Source organism: Narcine bancroftii, chromosome 6 (assembly GCF_036971445.1).
Source record: "Narcine bancroftii isolate sNarBan1 chromosome 6, sNarBan1.hap1, whole genome shotgun sequence".
NCBI lineage: Eukaryota > Metazoa > Chordata > Chondrichthyes > Torpediniformes > Narcinidae > Narcine > Narcine bancroftii.
Genome location: NC_091474.1, coordinates 40,094,261 through 40,110,400, shown reverse-complemented (window position 1 = coordinate 40,110,400; position 16,140 = coordinate 40,094,261). Strand labels below are relative to the sequence as shown.

At 37.7% G+C, this 16,140-nt stretch overlaps 1 protein-coding gene across 2 annotated transcripts in view; it reads left to right on the top strand.

Moving 5' to 3' along the window:
* Positions 1-16,140, top strand: part of bmp7b (bone morphogenetic protein 7b) — a 112,456-nt gene that overhangs the window by 87,463 nt on the left and 8,853 nt on the right. For both annotated transcript variants that reach the window (XM_069884741.1, XM_069884740.1), the window contains exons 2-3: positions 3,807-3,999; positions 15,406-15,554. In XM_069884741.1, coding sequence (XP_069740842.1) covers positions 3,807-3,999; positions 15,406-15,554 — 342 coding nt within the window. The remainder of the gene's footprint in view (positions 1-3,806; positions 4,000-15,405; positions 15,555-16,140) is intronic.

Below are 16,140 nucleotides of genomic sequence, written 5' to 3'. Positions count from 1 at the left end.
GAAGATAGGCCTGACATTGTACGTGATTGAAATAGCAATTTCACTCATAATCCTATATTTATCCCAGACCTTAAAAATTAATGCAAGTTAATAATGAATGGATTTAACACTAGATCTTCCCAAGTTCAGACACTCAAAATTACTCTGGTCTCATTCTTGGTTGTTTCCCTCTCTTCAAGCATTTCTGTTTAATTTCATTTCACCATGCAAGCTGCATTTGTGGGTTAAAAAACTGCTGATGACCTAAGTCATGCAGCAAACCCACTGAGATATTTCAGTTTCATTTCATTTTATAACAACAAATTCTAGCTGTTTTTATCCTGAAATGTTAGAATTGTTTAAAATCTCTCCTGTAGGGATGAGATTTTAAATAAGTGAATTTTCTTTAATTTTCCTGATTTATTGTGCATCATGTGTAAACTATATAAGCATTGTGCCAGGCAAGGGAAACTGGGTGGGTAGATAAAAACTCACATTTGTCTTTTGTGAACGTTGAGCCCTTCACTTCAACATTAAAGTGATTATCTCCAATTCTGAGACTCCTTCAACAGTATTTAAAACATGGATCCAGTTCAACAACTGCTGCTTGATCAAAGGGTAGATGAGAATTTATGGCAGAAATCTTGAACATTTTTGCCGCTGGATATGTCTACTATTTCACCATATGCACTTGTTTCTCATTATTTCTAAGAGATAAACTCATTGGAAAATTCTCACTCCAAGAAAAGTCTTCTCTTTGGACTCGATGAGGTGGTGGAATTGTAATATAGATGACTGCATGGATGCAAGTGGAAGAATAAACGGAAAAATGATACGATTCTCAGAAAGCCAGCCAGGTTTAATACAGACTAAACAAGGGGGTAGGTCAATCAGACCCCTCCCAATGAAGAGGAGATTTTAAAAACAATAACAAGGTTGGCAGCCTCTTGCTTTGCAAATTTTAATCTGGGTAGCATGGCAAGAAAAGGTTTGGAGGCATGTTAAGTGTCTTAAGGTAGTAGAATGGAGCAGAAAGAGAAGAGGTACTTTTACCTTTACCTCAATGCTACTCACCTCCCAGGATCATGGAATGGACTCACCACCCACATAACCCAATGGTTATCAGAAATCACACAAGTGCAATGGATATATTTATATAAAATATTAAAAGGAATATAGATGTATGGGTAATAAAGAGATTAAAAGGCTGCAATTGAGATAGACTATCCCTCCTCACCTTCTCTATCTATCTTCAGCCTTTGATATGGTTAATCAGATTACCTTCACTCAACATCTCACCACTACTTTCCAATTTGATGGGACTGCATTTTTCTGTTTGTATTTTATCTGTCAAGAAAAAAAGTTAAAACAGCTTCCTTCCTGCTCCAGCGCTCACACCCAGTGTCCAAAGGTTTTATTGTTCTCATCTATGAGTTGCTTCCTCAGCAACATTTTCTAAAATTTTCACCATTAGTTTGCAAATGTAGGCTGACAAAATCTAACTCTTATCTAACAACAAACTCTCTCAATTCGTTATGTATCTCAATTGATTGACCAGATGAGCAAAGATTTAACCCAGTTATCCTCAGCTAAACTGTTCACGGCCAGCCTCTCTCATTCTATTCTCACAGTCTTGATTCCCGTTTCCTAATTCACACTAATCTAATTACCTACTGTTCACTAAGCTATACTTTAGAATCTACTGAGTTCTAATATTCTCATCTGTATTTTTAATCCATATAAACCCCAGTTTCTGTGTGGTGAACCCACTTGTGCATGTAAATGCCTTAACATTTTATGTTCGACCCTGCTCTCACTGGCCGGCTCATGACTCCTCCCCTTTATTACCCAAAAAGATTGTCATGCCATAACCCTGCCCCCAGTTTGAGTCTGAGTCAATGTGAGCCAGCAACTCAAGGGATGCTGTCCATCTCTAGCTAATAAAAGTCTTCAGTTCCAGTTACTTCAGTCTTCTGGTTAATTGATTGTGTTTCAGTCTGTAATCCACTCCAATCCTATAAAACTGAAATCTTGATCTCATTTTTGCAAACCATGCCTTCAGGAGCTGATGTCTTTAGCTTTAGAATCTCCACTCTCTCTGCCTCACTAATTCTCCCATTGCCAAGATGCCTCATAAGGACAGCCTTAATGCCAGCAGGATGAATTACTGATTTTTGTAATTTTAGCTAACTCCAACTTCTACCCGGTTCCACTGTTTCCATCGCATTATTATCTCATCCTGTTCTTGCTTTTCTTCCTAAACTTCCTTCCTCTTCTCAGTAGTCCCTTCTGCTACCTGTCTCTCCACCTCCCCAAACTTCTGTCCAATAACATCAAGACAAGTGTCCAATACCAATCACCTCAGCCCTTCCTCAGCTTCTCCCAACCCCCTTGATAAACTTGATGTCATCCCTTTGTACTTTAGCCTCAATAAAGGTTCCAATCAAAAATATTGACTGACAATTTCATCCCACTGGTGCAGTCTAACCTGCTGAATTCCTCCAGCTCTCATTGTTTGCTTGATAGTAGCATCAGCAATTCTTGTGTTTCTCTGTGATATTTCAAATGAGATCATTTAGTAATTCTGTTATTGCTGTTCAAATGGTTCCAAGTTTATTAAAGTAAAAATACAATCCATCTTGCATCCCTCCATATACCTGTCCACCTATAGCTCCACAATCATTTTCTTTCTTATATTTATGTCTTCTTTTTTTTCAACTTTCTAATTGTTTAGGTCTGTCCATCTAGTCCAGTTTGTTTAAATAGTTATATGACCTTTATTCGATGATTATGTTTATTGTTATATCGAATATTGTTATGTTAAAATGGATTGGGCTATTCAAGAGGAGAGATTCTGTAAGAGGGAAAAAGTGCAGATCACAGGGTGGGGGGAGTGAAGATAGTAGTCAAGGAGAGAGATTATGTAGTTGTGGTGATGGGAGCTATTGATAGATCATGATATTTGAAGATAGCAATTTGGAGAGAACACAGGAAAAGGTGAAGATAATGGTCATAAATGGAGATCTCTAAGCTGAAGACAACGGGCAAAAGAGATAGTAGAGGGAAAAATTATGGAGATGCATGAGAAGAAAGCATGATGGGATGGAGATGGTGGTCAGAGGAGAAATTATAGTGGGTGGATATGGTAGTCAGTCAATGGATCAAAACTGAGTGAGGATTGTGATTTGGGGAAACAATTACTTTTGGGCGAGGAGAGTAGGATCAGATATTATAATGGCAAGTAAAGAGAGGTATTTCTAGGAAGATGGAGTGTAAAAATAGTGACTGATAGCAAGGAAAATTATTCAAGACACAAATGGTGTTCAGGATGGTTGACCATGGTGGAGTGGAAATTAAAACTGTGGTGGACTCTGAAATAGAGATTGTAAGGAGCAGATTTATTTTTATTAACTAATTCCTCATGTTCAAACTATTTTACATCATATTCTCCAGGGTAATGATCCAGTAATAGTCATTACACAACCAACCTTTGCATCTGGACAGAAAGAAATTTTACCCCAATTTACTTATATGCAAAGCATTTAATATCTTTTAATAATTGATTAATATGCCCTGGAATGTTAATAAACTCTTGATTTGGGTTAAAACAAATATGAAAACTTAACAAACTTGGATCATTTGAATCCTAAATTCAATACTGTAATAGTTAAAAAACCTTTGAATACAAAATTCTTCTCAGTCACATATTGAAAATTGAATGAATATGTCTGTTTTAAATGTATTTGATTTTCTAAAATGAAGGTTTATAGCTGATTTTAGACTGTAAATCTGTCTGCTGAATATCCTCCTATGCTTCCTGTTTCTAGTGGAATACGACATGGAGATTTTTCATCAACGGCGATATCACAGAGAATTTAAGTTCAAATGGGCAAAGATCCCAGAAGGGGAGGCTGTGACAGCAGCAGAATTTCGAATCTATAAAGACTACACCAGAGAGCAGTTTGAAAATGAAACATTCCTGATTACAATCTATCAGGTGCTAGAGGAGCACATGGAAAGGTGAGTGAAAGATGACAAAGGACATTGCCATATTATCATCAAGGTAACTCAGAATCTCATGATACATTTCACTTCATTGATGTGACTACTGAACAAGGAATTCAAATAATTTGTTAAATGCAACCACAAGATGCAGTTTTGTTACCTACTATCTTTCAGAGAAGAGCACTGACACCTTGTTCAGTTCTGGTTTTCATAATCCAAAGGCAATTAAAAATAAAAGCAAATAATACAATACTTGAACTGAGGGAAAGGCTGAAAAGGTCAGGTCTTCTTTCTCTGGAGAAGATATCTGTAGAGATAGTTCCACTTGTGGGTTTACTTCAAACCAAGAGCCCAGAAATTCATATGCACAGCAGAGCAGCACCATCGTGATACAGCAATTAGCAGTTTCCACTAGCACTCCTGTTTTTACCACATTCAAAAGATATGGTAAGAGGTTAATTGGATTTTATAAATTGTCCCTTTGCATAGTTTTTTTAATCTCCTTCACTCACTGGTAATATTTCACTTTTTTCCCAATTATCTTTATATCCAGAAAGACGTCCATATTGCATCAAACACTCCTTCAAGTGCAAAAGTGATTGAGCTGAATTTGTTAGGTACACCAATACATCAACAGCAAATAAATTAATTTTATATTCCTCATCTAAAACTTTCATACCCTGTATCTGTGTATTCTGTCTTATCAACTGTGCCAAAGGTTCGATCACTAGTGCACACAAAGCTGGTGATAAAGGACAACTTTTGTGAGTAGATCGGGTCAGTTTAAATGGTTCCGAAATCAAACCATTCGTCAGTACTCTAGCTACCGGTTTACTATATAAAGCTTTAATCCAACCAGTAAAAAAAGAATCAAACTTAAATTTCTCCAAAACTTTGAACAAAAAATTCCACTCAACTCTATCAAACGCTTTTTCGGCATCTAAAGATATCACCATCGGATGGTCTGAAGATTGTCGAAATCTATTAATCAAACTAATCACACGTAAAATATTATCCTTTGCATAGTTAACTGGCAAAAAAAAGTCAATAATGGGCATGTGGGAGAGAATACATGTAAGGCTATAGAGAAATAACACAGGGAATATGACTGATAAGATTTCTCTGCTGGGATCCAGCTTGAACCCTGTGACTGAAAAGCCTCAGTGTTTTTATTTTGTTACCAGGTTGAAATGGTTTGGGGTATTCAAGAGGAGAGATTCTGAATGTGGGAAAGAGTTTCCATGGGGGTGTCTCTCATGCTGTTTTGGAATTAACACTAAAAATTTTCTTTTTTAAGTTTTAAGAAACAGAATTAATGAGATTGCCAATGTTATTTTAATGCCAAAAAATTGTGCAGGCAAATTACTGGGCTCATTTAAACAAGAAAATTTTAATAAATTAAATTTAAAAATCAGAAGAATCTCTTTTTACCCCCCAGACTAAGTGGAATGTAGAACTTATTACTCTGTGTCAGCAGAGAAACAGGCCCTTCACCCCATGCATCCATGCCATCCATTGTACTCATCTACATAATCCCATTGATCATCATTTTATCCATATCCTATGCCTTGACAATCCAAGCACTTGTACAGATGCTTCTTAAATATGATGGGAATATCTCCTTCCACCGCCTCTTCAGGCAGAATATTAACTCTCCAATCTTCTCTGAACCTTAAACCTATGCCTTCTTTTCTGAGGCACTTCCACCAGGAAAAAAAATGATTTTTATCGTCTAATCTAGTTTACTCCCTCATAATTTTCCTCTATTGGGCCATTCCTCAACCTCTTCCTCCAGACTCCATCCTTATGAATCTCCTCTGCACCCCCTCAGCACAATCATATCCTGTCTATCATGTGGCAACAAGATCTGTATATATTCCAGATGTGGCCTTCATATAGCTGCAACATAACATCACAGCTCTCAGATTGTATATTATTAAAACAACTAGTACACATGTTTATACAGGATGGCTGGAGTCGAACTTTACTGATAGGTTGAGATCAAGTGAGGTCTCATAAAACAAACTCTGATTTAGAACATATGTACTGAATCACCTTTCTCTGTACTGTGGAATTATATTTTGGACAGCATTAATTTATGCCTAAACCACTAAAATTCAAACATATAACACTAATAAAACAGAAAATTATACTATTCAATTTCATCGCTTTCATCCAGTAGTTTGTTGATCACAAGCTTGTCTATAATTTCTTGCTTTCCCTCTCTCTTGTTTCTTAAACTGTGAGATCACAAGCAGAATTCTTCAATCCAAATTCATGGTTCTCAAATTAAGAGAGCTTTGGAGCATTGCAATCCAATAATCTGCAGTTATTACTTCTTCTTTGGCTTGGCTTCGCGGACAAAGATTTATGGAGGGGGTAAAAAGTCCACGTCAGCTGCAGACTCGTTTGTGGCAGACAAGTCCGATTGCAGCGGTTGCAGGGGAAAATTGGTTGGTTGGGGATGGGTGTTGGGTTTTTCCTCCTTTGCCTTTTGTCAGTGAGGTAGGCTCTGCGGTCTTCTTCAAAGGAGGTTGCTGCCCGCCAAACTGTGAGGCGCCAAGATGCACGGTTTGAGGCGATATCAGCCCACTGGCGGTGGTCAATGTGGCAGGCACCAAGAGATTTCTTTAGGCAGTCCTTGTACCTTTTCTTTGGTGCACCTCTGTCACGGTGGCCAGTGGAGAGCTCGCCATATAACACGATCTTGGGAAGGCGATGGTCCTCCATTCTGGAGACGTGACCCATCCAGCGCAGCTGGATCTTCAGCAGCGTGGACTCGATGCTGTCGACCTCTGCCATCTCGAGTACTTCGACGTTAGGGATGTAAGCGCTCCAATGGATGTTGAGGATGGAGCGGAGACAACGCTGGTGGAAGCGTTCTAGGAGCCGTAGGTGGTGCCGGTAGAGGACCCATGATTCGGAGCCGAACAGGAGTTATTACTTATTGGAGTCTTAATTACCATAATTGTTTTCATGACTGTTATTATTACTTAATTTCAGTAAGTTTCATTACCTAATTCAATATTGAATTTTTGATATGTCTTTTAATGCTTCCATCTTAACTGTTTCTTAATTATCAAATGTTGCTCTCCCTCATTCCTCCAAGTTAAATTGAAACTAACACAAAATATTCCATCACTCACAAACCTTCAGGAAGATTTGTTTCCTCCTTCTTATTAAATGCCACTTTTTCCTCACAGCATAATTAATGATAGAGACAAAACAATGTGGGTGACCACTTCACCAAAAACCTATTTGTGGATCTAAACTTGAATTTCCCGTAAACCATTTTAAGTCCCCAACCATTCGACAGTGAAGTGTTTGTCCTTGGCTTCATCCCCAGTCAAGGCTAGGTGAAATGCAAAATTGAGAAACAATTTATCATATTCCTCCCGGATAGCCTTAAACTGAACAGCATGAACAGTGATTTTCTAATTTTAGGTTACCTCTACCTGCATCTGATTTCAATGTTTCCATTTTTTCTTTACCTTACCGAATGACCCCTTCCTAATGGTTTTGCCCTCTTCCTGCCTCTCCACCTCACACACCTTCTGACCTCTCAGCCCTTGCTTTGGTTTCTTTCCCCCTTTACACATGCAATTTCACTCATCCTATTTCAGTGAAATTTTGACTGATCATTTTTACCCCTCTGATCTGCTGAATGTCTCCAGCAATTCTTTGCCTGCAGAAGGTTAACATCAATAGAATAATCCAAATGTTTTTAGCATTTTAGCTTTTTATGAGTGAGAAAATGTGAAAATAAACCTATTTTCTTCAAATGTCATTTCATCATAAAAGTGCACTGTACTATTCTCATAATTGTGGCTATAACAGCATGACAGAGGCACAGTGTCCTGCCGTGAATCGCTTTTGGCCATAGTAAGACCTTTCCACCACTTACAAACCACAAAGTCAGAAGTGTGACAGAATATTCTCCAATTGCCTGGATAAGGGAAACTTCAACAAATATGAGATGTTTGACATTATCCAGGACAAAGCAGCCTAGTTGCCTGAGACCTCACCCACTAGCCTAAATATTTATTCCTTTCACCAGCAGTGTATAGTAGCTTTGGTGTGATTCATTTTTAAAATGCACAGTCATTACACATCTAAACAATCTGATGGTGCTTTCCAAATGACCACTGCCTGCAAGTTCCTCTCAAAATTGTACTCCATCCTGATTTGGAAAAATATCACTGATCTTTTATCATCCCTGGATCTAATTCCTAGAACTCTTTGGCCAATAGCACTTTGGGACATCCCATGCAAATATTATTAAAAAGAACTGAGTTACCTAAAGAAGTACACTGTTGTAAACACAAAAGTGTAAGGAAAGAACTCCAAACCATAATTTTGTTCTACTATTCAAAGAAATTTCTTTAGTTTCTTTCAGACTGGGACATTCTTGTTTAAGTGAATAGTCTCAGACTTTGATTATGTGAATTTCTACCGGGATAATTTTGCCTGTCTACTATAACCTTCAGTAATGACCACCTAAAAAGGGGATTCTCCACCTCTCCTACTTACTAGGGCAGGGAAATGAAGAATTCCCATGACATTCAACCCTCCATCCTTTGTGTTTTAGTTAAAATCTTCCCTATCAATCTTTACCATCAACAATTTCATGGTTGCACTTTGATGAATTTTTCTACCTTCTCCCTTCAAAACTGCAAACTGTCCAACTTTACATCTCCATTAGTTTGATATCACCAATATCCTGTTATCCCATCCAGAATTTCCTGTTCTAGGTGGCAGAAGTGAGAACAGAACATGTCCTTGGTGGTGTGGATCCTTGATTATTGCTGCTGATCTCTGACAGCACTGATCCATGTAGATTTTCTCATGATGTACTGGGCTGTCCACTATCTTTTGCAGGCTTTGTGCCCCAATACCAGGCACAAAGCAGCTAGTCATTACACTTTCCACTACATATCTGTAGCAGTTTGCCATGGTTTCCAATGACATAGTGAAGCTCTGCAAACCCCTGAGAAAGTAGCTGACATTCTTTCTTCCCGATAACATTGGTAGGTTGGGTCCAGGAAAAGTCCTCTGAGATAGTGATTCCCAGGAATTTAAATTTGCTCACTCTCTCCATCTCTGATCCCCCAATGATCACTGGATTGTACATCTTTGGTTTTCCCTGTTTTGCTAACATTGAGTGTGATTCTAAGATCTAGACAGCAGTACTATGAGCTGGGGGAGAAGGCCCTCAAGTTTTGTCCTGGCAGGTGAGGGTGGAGGAGGCTTCCAGGACAATCAATGCGATTCATACAAAAGAAATAAATGATGTATTTAAAGGATTCTCTGAAGAACTTTATAAATCAGAGTCAGGGGAGACCCCACCAAAATAGACAAGTTTTTGTGCCCATTGGACTTGCCAAATTTAGGACAGGAGGAACAAGAGGGACTGAGTACCCCATTTACTAAGGATGAAATGGAATGAGCTCTGGGTTTTTTTACAGGCAGGCAAGTCCCCGAGGGAAGACGGCTTCCCTGCTGAATTTTACAAGGAGTTCAAGGACCTCTTGTTGCCCCTTCTAGGAGATGGATTGAGGGTAAAAGTGATAATATTTAAGGGAACATTTTCAGCCAATTGCACTATAAGAAATATGGTGTTTTTTGACAAGAAAACTCTGCTATTGAGAATTATTTTTCTATCAAAATAACTATAAGACATCACTGAACAGTTTAATTGTTGACATTATAGTAGTTTATTGATGTGCTCACATATTATGGTAAGCATTTCTGTATTTTCTGTACTTAAATCTAATTTAAATGAATACAATAAAACTCTTTAAAACTCATTCAAAAAGCAGTGCAAAATAAAGAACAGGAAAAATAAGAACAGGAGAAAAGATCAAGAAAGGGACAAGGCTATCTCCAACATTCCTTCACAACTCTCAGTGAATACAGTTCATGGCTGAAGTGTCCACTTACTGATCATGATACAATGTGCAAATCTGTAGATAGGCCTATTACGGGTTATGTTATATATAAATATGTCTTTAAAAGAGATAGATTGTGGGGGTTCAATGTAGGTCACTTCACAAACAAAGTAACAAAATAAATCTCATTTAAAATGCAAGAGCTTTGAAAGAGACAGAGAGACACAGAGAGAGAGAGAGACTTGTTGAAAACCCCATTTTGAAGACGGGTTGTGAGTTCTGAGTTCAGCCTGTTCATGACCTTTGAGGTCCTTACAAGAAGAAATGTCTGGCTTGAGTGTTTCACCTGAAATAAAGGGAAACAAGAGAACCTCTTCTTCCAGGTCACCCCAGAGTTCATCATTTGGAAAACCCATGATGGGGCAAGTTTCTTCGGCAAGGCACTGAAGTGACTGATCAGAGGAAATTAGATTGTGTGTGTCTAACAAGAAACAAATATCTCTCTGAAACCAACAAGAACCTTCCTGAGCAGTAACCATTTACTGCACCAGAGCCTGGTGAAAATTCATAAATCTTAAATTCTGTGCACAGTATAAGAATTACCTAATACCAATGAACTTGGAGAAGTGAGAAGTGAATGATTGGACTATCAAAGCAAAGAACTTTCCTGAACATGTACACATTACATTCACGTGCGCTTAGAATTAGAAGGGGGTCAAGTTAGGTTAAGTTAATAGTAATAAGTTGAAGTTTGATCTTGTTTTTATGTTTAAAGAAAATTAAAAGCAACTTTTGTTTAAGTAACCATTTATCTTGGTGAATTTCTATTGCTGCTGGGTTTTGGGGTCCTCTGGTCTCGTAACAGGCCATTAAAGTTAACAGATTCCTAGCAAATCATTTACCATCTTGTCTAAAATTTTCGGCACTCTTGTTATTTTCCATCTTTTTCCTCTCATGCTTAATCAACTGAGCTATATGTATTTTATAAAGCAAGGCACTTTTTTTAAATGGGGTAAATATTTTCAACTATGAGTAACATTTTAATGGTCAGTCTAGTAGTTATTCAAAATGATAGTGACATCTAGTGTTGAAACTAAGAAGTGCACTGTACATACAGGGAAATTTATTGTTAGAGGGTATATTCCAGGGGTGGCCAAACCACAGCTCGTAAGCAACATGCAGCTCTTTGACTTTTAATATGTGGCTCATGGAAAATTTGAATATTCTAGAAATTTCAACCCAAATCCAGGGCAAGAAACGTGTGGCTATATAAAGAGTTCCGATACCTATGGAAGGGAAATAAGTGCAGACGTTGAACTGTGCAGACTGAGCTGGTACACTTCAGATATAAATCTTATTTAAAGTTTCTCTGAAAACTTTGTCTTCAACAAATTCTAAGAAATGAAAATATGAAGACAAAAACATAAATTTTCAGCCAGAATGGGAGGAAGAGTTTGCATTCACAGTTAAAGGAGGTAAACCTTTGTGCTTTATCTGTCACGTGCCACTCAGTCATTACAAAGCCAGTAACTTAAAACGTCGCCATGAAACTAATCACAAAAACCTTTCGTATGATCACCCACCTAAATCAGACTTAAGGAAAAACAAGTTAAAATCATCAATAAATCGGCAGCAGACACTGTTGACATTGTTCAGTAAGGAAGCCAATACAACGACTGAAGCCAGTTTTGTTATATCATGGAATATTGCTCATGCTAAACACACATATTCTGATGGTGAATTTATTAAGAAGAATATAGCTGAGGTTGTTACAGTGTTAAATCCAAATAACACAAAACTTCAGCGACTAATAGCACAAACACCAGTTTCTCACTACACTACAGAGAGGCGTATCTCTCAGATCAGTGCTGATATTGCAGGCAAAATGCAAAATGATTTTAAAAATTCTCTTGCATTCAGCTTAGCTCTTGACAAATCAACAGACATACAACCTACAACTGGCAATATTTGTTCATTATGTTTCCTCTGATGTAAATGGGAAAGAAGAGATGTGGTACAGTGGCATTGAAAGAAACAACTCATGGTGAAAACATTAAAAATGCACTTGACAGAACCTTAAGAAATGCTGATTTTCCACTGAATAAACTCGTCAGTGTTGCAACATCTGGAGCATCTGCAATGGTGGGGAAAAATGTAGGATTAATTGCACTTATGAAAAGTGATCCTAGCTTTCCAGAGTTTCTTCCTGTTCATTGCATTATTCATCATGAACACCTGGCAACTAGATACTTCAAGTATGAAGATGTTATGAAAGCTGACCTTGAAATTGTCAATTTCATACGCGCAAATGGGAAGACCCTCTGACGGTTCAGAAATTTTATTGAAGAATTGGAGCTTGAGGATAAACCTAGTGATGTATCTTTCTACTCCATTGTGAGGTAGCTATCAACTACCATGTCTTGAGTAGGTTTGTGCATCTGTTGGAGCCCCTATCATTACTTTTCTTAAAGAAAATAAAAGATCCTATCCTCAACTGGAAAATGATGAATGGATGCAAGATCTGATGTTCCTTACTGATATAATGAATCATCAACAAACTCTCAACTTGGCACTCCAGGGGAAGGATAAGATTATTTCTGATCTTACTCAAACAATTTTCAGCTTTCAGAATAAAATAAGAATTTTTCAAAGAGATATATCGTCAAGAAACTTTAGTCACTTCCCCTATCTCAGTAAGAGAGTAAATACATTTCCTGCTATCGAAATAAAAGACTATAAACTGAAAGAATACAAAGATAAATTACAAGGACTGCTTGATAATTTCCTTGCCAGGTTTGATAACTTGCAGAAGCTGAAGCCCTGCTTTGCCTTTCTTGTAAATCCATTCATGTGGTCAATAATGGCTGCCCAATTCCCGAACCTCTGGTTACGGAATCATCTGCTGTGGAAATGGAACTAATGGAATTACAGGAGGACCTGGGTCTAAAGATGATCCATAAATCCCAGTCTACAATTGAGTTCTGGAAACAAGTGCCAGAAATAAAATATCCTGACTAAAGAAAACTAGTGTGCGACTCATCTCAATCCAGTTGTGAATCACCGTACTCTGTAATGAAGTTTGTGAAATCGAAGCATCATGCAATCCTTACAAGCCAACACCTGACGGAGCTCATTCGTACAACTCTGACAACATATCAGCCAGATTTTAAACGACTTACAGCCAAGATGGAGTCCCGCAAGACCACAACTAACAGTAAATAGTGTCTTTAATAGCCTGATATTTGTAGCATTGTATTTTTGTCATAAAAATATAATTATAATAAGACTAATTTTTTGTTTACATTTTTTTAACATATTTGTATCTTTGTGATTACTGAAACTAATACAAATTAACAGTTTAAAAACTGTATGCATGAATAAATATTATTATTGCATTTAATATGCATTTCTTAAGATTTTTGTAACAAAATGTGTGTGCAATAATAAAAATGTATGTGTGAATTTTGTTCATATCCTATGGCTCTCAAATATCTGAGCTTTATCGTTTGTGGCTCTTACATTAAGTAAGTTTGGCCACCCGTGGTATATTCTAACAGGCTATATTCCATTTTATTTTTAAAATTTATCCGAGGCCACTTAAAAATGGGCTACAGGTTGCAGTTGGCCCAGGGGCTATAGTTTGGCCAGCCCTGCATTACATGATACCTTTCTCTTTGTCGTGTAGGAAAATATGGAGAATAACCTTGAGGAGCAGCTTCAAAATTAGAGGTTTGGGTGCATTCCCTGTTCTCTGAAGGAAATTATGCATAAATAGTGAGCTCCTATCCACATTCCACTTTCTAATCATCCCATAATCTTTTCATACATAAGATGCAGAGAGTGTAAGTATTGAGCCCCTTATTTTCTCATCTTCCTCTCTGCAACCCTGCCATGCATCTTTCTTCTTACAAATAGGTGAGAATGGTGAGGCTTCGTAGGAAACAGCAGCAGAATAAGGTTAAATATGAATACACATGTTGGTCTTGGTCTTAGAATTTTCAGGCCCCAACTCAGATGCAACATAATTTAATGATTAATTTAAAGATCAGATTTCAGATTTGCATGTAGAAATTTACCAAACCCAACCTACCACCAGCTGGGCCAAAGAAAGAAAAACATACTGTAAATGCTAATTCAAAAACATACAAGTTCTGCAACAGAACTCAGATGGCTCTGCACAATAAAATACTTGATGCCTTGGCCAGCTTGACAGAAATCAGAGTTGCAGGAAACTGCACGAGTACTCTTTCAGACTTACCTATAATGCAAAAATCTAAAGTTCAATATCTCATCTTCCACACAGCACAAGCAGAGTAAATGGAAATTCAGATTACTGGCATGCATGCTCAGTTACTGCTGACTACATGCACTTTGCTACCATTGGTGATGATGTAAATCAGAGTTAAATGTAGCCTGCAGCATGTCACTGTCAGATAGAAAAACTGTCAAGCATAATTTTTAAAGAATTACAATGGCTTATCTTCTGTCCTCTCTGTACTGACAATAACCACACCAGCAGTGCAAATATAAGACAGCTTTAATAAACTAATATGTACACTAAGAGGTCTTGTCTCTCTGCAAAACAAACCTGGAAGGCCAGACTTTAGCTCTGGACTGCTTTCTATACAAGGTCACCAGGCTGACCCCTGGCGACCTAGTGGTGTAATTACATATCACCACACTCTCTTAATGCAAGCTTAATGTCGTGCCTTGGTAATTTTAAGGTACTTCTGTCATCACTGACATAATACAAGGAAACAATGGCAGGTTAGTTGCACACATCAGATCCCCACAAACAGCAATAGGATAATGTCCATTTGATTTTTAGCTTTGTTGAATTATAGGTAACTGTTGGCCAGATCACCAGGCATAAGGCTACTTCGAATTCAGACAGTCGAGGATCTATTCATGTCAGTCCACTTGAGAAAGAAGACAACGTGCAAGCTTATTAGCTCACCCCTAAGATGGCATCTCCAACCTCTGTTCGGCTTTGAATTTTTGGGTTAGGTTTCTCAAATGAGATTTGGGTCCACAATCTTCTGACTCAGTTGCAAACCTCTGTGCTGAACTGGAGAGAATGAAATGTATTTGGCTGCTTTGGAATGAGTGAGTTCCTTGTGCAGCTTTAAATGGTAGGTACAATGTATTTGCTTTGCCTTTGCCCTGCTCTGGATTTGCAGTTACAGGTGCAGCAGGTAAAATGCTCTGGTTAAGGTATTAAATGAAAACTATTCACACTTATTGCAGCTGAAATTGAACTAAAATTTGCCCAGCGAGGAGCCCTTTTCAGAGTTATACAGCTTGGAACACACCGTTCAGCCCAAATCATCCATGCCTACCAAGTTGGCATTCTGGTGCATCCCATTTGTCCACCTGAAAATGAAAGCAAGGAATTAACAACTTTATTGTCCATGGTTTATAAAGATAATTCATATATCATGCAGAATCTACAAATGAATTAATAATCAATAGAGGAAACTTTTCTACCCAAGGTTATTAGGAATGTGCTTAATCTCTCCTTATTTTCTTTCAGTGAGTCTGACTTGTTTCCACTGGATACTAGGACGATATGGGCTGCAGAGGAAGGGTGGCTGGTATTTGATATAACAGTCACTAGTAATCATTGGATGGTGAATCCAAAAAATAACTTGGGTCTTCAACTCTTTGTGCAGACAACAACAGGTAAGATTCAAACAATGGCACTGATGGTTTTTCTATTTTTGCAATTGGGCAAAAACTTAACCAGAAAGAAAAAATTGAATGACCTACATTTGAAGCCCTTTCTCCATCTGTGCAGTTGCAACTACAGTATATTTTTCTGCATTTGCATCAGAGTCAATAACTAAGCATGTTCCCGTATAGGTATCTTAACCTACATCTTCCTATAGCTTCTCCTGTAACTTGATTAGATTATGAACCTGCAAGGGTATTTTCAACATAATCTATTCAATGAAAATACAATTTGGTCACCTTTTTACATTCCATCAGTCTTAAAAGTATAATCAAGTAGACCGTATATATCAGTTTCTGTATGTGTTACAGAATATTAATACAGGCTTACAAGCCAGATCTTCTGCAATCTGCATTTGTGCCTAAATCTTCATACGTATCACTACTTTGTTGTCCTTCCTGAGGCTGGAGCCTCAATTCCCATTCATCCTTATTAACCAAATCATAATACAACATAAAATGGAATTCATTTAAACCAAGTTCATGCCAATTCTTCTAAATATGCTCTTACTCTACTGTTTCCATATTTTATTTTGCA